Below are 2,855 nucleotides of genomic sequence, written 5' to 3'. Positions count from 1 at the left end.
ATAGTATTAAAAATATCACACTGTCCCGAGAGGGGACAGAAAAAAAAAAAGCATAAATAGAAAACTGATCCCAAGTTTCTGCCTTGCAATGATGAAAACTACATAGTCAAGTGACAAGTGTAAAGAGTGCAGCTTATAATCCATCTTCAAATTACTTCATCTATATAATCAGTCAAATTTACTGACAATCATTTAAAGAAAATTTAGGCTTAAAGAGGAAATAACGCATTGAACAACATTTATTTTCGGTGTGACACCTCAGCACATGGACAAATATGAGAGAAATAAAGATACAGCATAATATAGAAAAACATCTCCATGTTCCTAGTTACTTATCTTCATCTATAAAATAAAATCTCGACCTAACTGAAATAAGATTGATGGTGACCAACCTTGGACTATGTGGCGATATATGTCAGGTATTAACCACAACACATGGAGATAAAATTTAAGGAAACTCTTAAAATGTCCCCAAGCAAAGGAGATTCTTTCAGACAGTTGCCCAGGTTGAGGTGAAAGTTGTTTCCTCGATAAGGCTTTGTAACTTTTTGGAGGTGATAATTTCAGGGATTGACTTTCAGATCTCCTGGGGCAGCACCTGCATTAGATTAACTTTCACAGTTCATTGCAAACTATGTAAAAAATTGGTATTTAATTGAGACATCAACTTCTAGTTTTAAAATGAATAATCATGGGATGTAATGTACAGCAGAGTGACTATGGTTATTTAGACTGTATCGCTTATGTGAAAAAGGCTGAGTGAGTCAAGCTTCAAAGTTCTCAGTACACGAAAAAAAACTGCATCTTGGGAGGGGATGAATGAATGAATGGTAAGGAGGCTTACTGTGGTGACCACTTTGCAATGTAGACATTTATTCATTATGTCGTACAACTGAAACTAATTATGTTATAAAATTACTTACATTATATATTAATTATACCTCATATAAAAATTGATACTGAGTAGTCATAGAATAATGATGGTTATTATAGAAGCTGTCTACTAAAGATTTATCATTTAACCCTACTTTATAACAACTCAAGAGCAGCACTTCGGTGTTCTAGGATTCCTAAAGAGCAGCACTTCGGTGTTCTAGGATTCCTAAAGAGCAGCACGAAGGGGGAAACAGTGGGAAAACAGGAAACCAAGACATTAGAGGTCTGCAGCAACCACAAATGAAAATCTAAAAAGACATGCATATAGACAATAAAAAGAGAATTCAGCACGTAGAAGATGGCAAAGGTGACCACCAGCATCAGGATGGTGTGGGCAGCTCTGGTCTCTGGGCGGCATTGGTGGTGGCCCGTGTGGGTGTGAATATACTGCACCCTCTGGTGGTGTCTGTGCAGGAGAAGCAGCATGGAGCCACTGGACCAAACTGTGAGGCCAATAAACATGGCATCAGAGATGGACGCAAAATAGCCAAAGCCATCATGAGTACCAGCTGAGCAGAACCACCTGCCTTGGGTATCAGTAGAGTTGTACATGTCTTGTGGACCAGTGATTTTCAGAGGAACATGGATGTACATTAAGACACTGAATACCCAGCAGGTACAAGAGGAAGGACCAGCGAACCTGGATGCTCTTCCTCTGAGCATCATCCACTCCGGTCTCCCAGGGATGAGAGTGAAGAACTGACAGGTGCTCAGGACACAGGTGGAGCACAGGGTGGTGCTGCGAGCCACTCTCTGTAAGTAATAGACACACTTACACCCAAGACTGGACAGAGGGCTCCTCCACACAAAAGCCATCATTATGTGGGGAATCCCAGAAGTGAGAAGAACCAGGATATTGGCCACAGCCATGTGGGTGAGAACTGTATGTGTAGGTCTCTGCTTGTGGCCAAGCAGGATAGGAGAGATATTGTGGAAGAAGAGAATGATATTGGCCAGAGACCCAGCTCCAATCTGTAAAAGGTACATGGTTTGCAGTACTGCCTGTCTTGTGGTTCTTAGGACATCTTTGTGAAAAGACATGGAGAGGGCTGTAGAGTGACCTCGAGCAGAAAGGAGTCTACTGGTGATGACATCAGCAGTCTTCTTATATAACCAACATGGAAAAGGATTCTCACTCTTTTCTTCTCCTCAGAAGGAAGACATTCATATTCCAGAAAAAAAAAGTGACTTTACCTGGATAACACACTCCTTATATCAGTTATAACATTCACCATTATTAATTGTAAGTAACATAAACTAAATTAATTTCCATTTGCTTTATACCCTGATTTTCCACCTTCTGTTAGGTCCATGAACTTAGGATACACTTATCTCTTGTTTAGCAACATTGTTGGTCCAAATTAAATAGTTTCTTTTTTTAACTTTTTATATAATGATTTTTATTTTTTTGTTATAGCTGGTTTACAGTGTTCTCTCAACTTTCTACTCTACAGCATGGTGACCCGGTCACACATACATGTGTACATTCTTTTTTCTCACACTCTCATGCTCTATCCTAAGTGACTAGACAGAGTTCCCAGTGCTGCACAGCAGGATCTCATTGCTTATCCATTCCAAAGGCAATAGTCTGTATCTATTAATCCCAAACTCCCAGTCCATCCCACTCCCTCCCCCTCCCCCAAGTCTATTCTTCAAGTTCATGATCAACTGAAACAGTTTCAATGAACAGACTAGAGAGCACAGAAAAAAATCCATATGCTAATGGTTAATTTTGTCAAAAGCACCAAGAATATACAGTGGAAAATCAATATGATCTTCAATAATCTTGGGAAAACAGGATATCTACATCTATACATTGAAACTAAAAAATTAAGCCTTACAAGTCCTGATCACAGGAAAAAAAACTGTAACTACAATCATAAAAAAAATTACAATTGTATGTAATGAATGTTAACTAC

General features: G+C 39.0%; 1 protein-coding gene across 1 annotated transcript; it reads right to left on the bottom strand.

The window, feature by feature from the left end:
* Positions 1–1,029: 1,029 nt before the first annotated feature.
* On the bottom strand, positions 1,030–1,977 carry LOC100520313 (vomeronasal type-1 receptor 4). Its single transcript, XM_003127479.3, has one exon. The coding sequence runs from the start codon at positions 1,975–1,977 to the stop codon at positions 1,030–1,032; it is 948 nt and encodes a 315-aa protein (XP_003127527.1).
* Between the last annotated feature and the right edge of the window lie 878 nt (positions 1,978–2,855).

Source organism: Sus scrofa, chromosome 6, assembly GCF_054392235.1.
Source record: "Sus scrofa isolate SSC_HxYL_T2T_F1_AM1 chromosome 6, Sscrofa_HxYL_maternal_Yorkshire_Landrace_v2.0, whole genome shotgun sequence".
In the NCBI taxonomy this organism is placed as follows: Eukaryota; Metazoa; Chordata; class Mammalia; order Artiodactyla; family Suidae; genus Sus; species Sus scrofa.
Note: the sequence above shows the minus strand (reverse complement) of the source record. Positions and strands in the feature narration are given on the sequence as shown.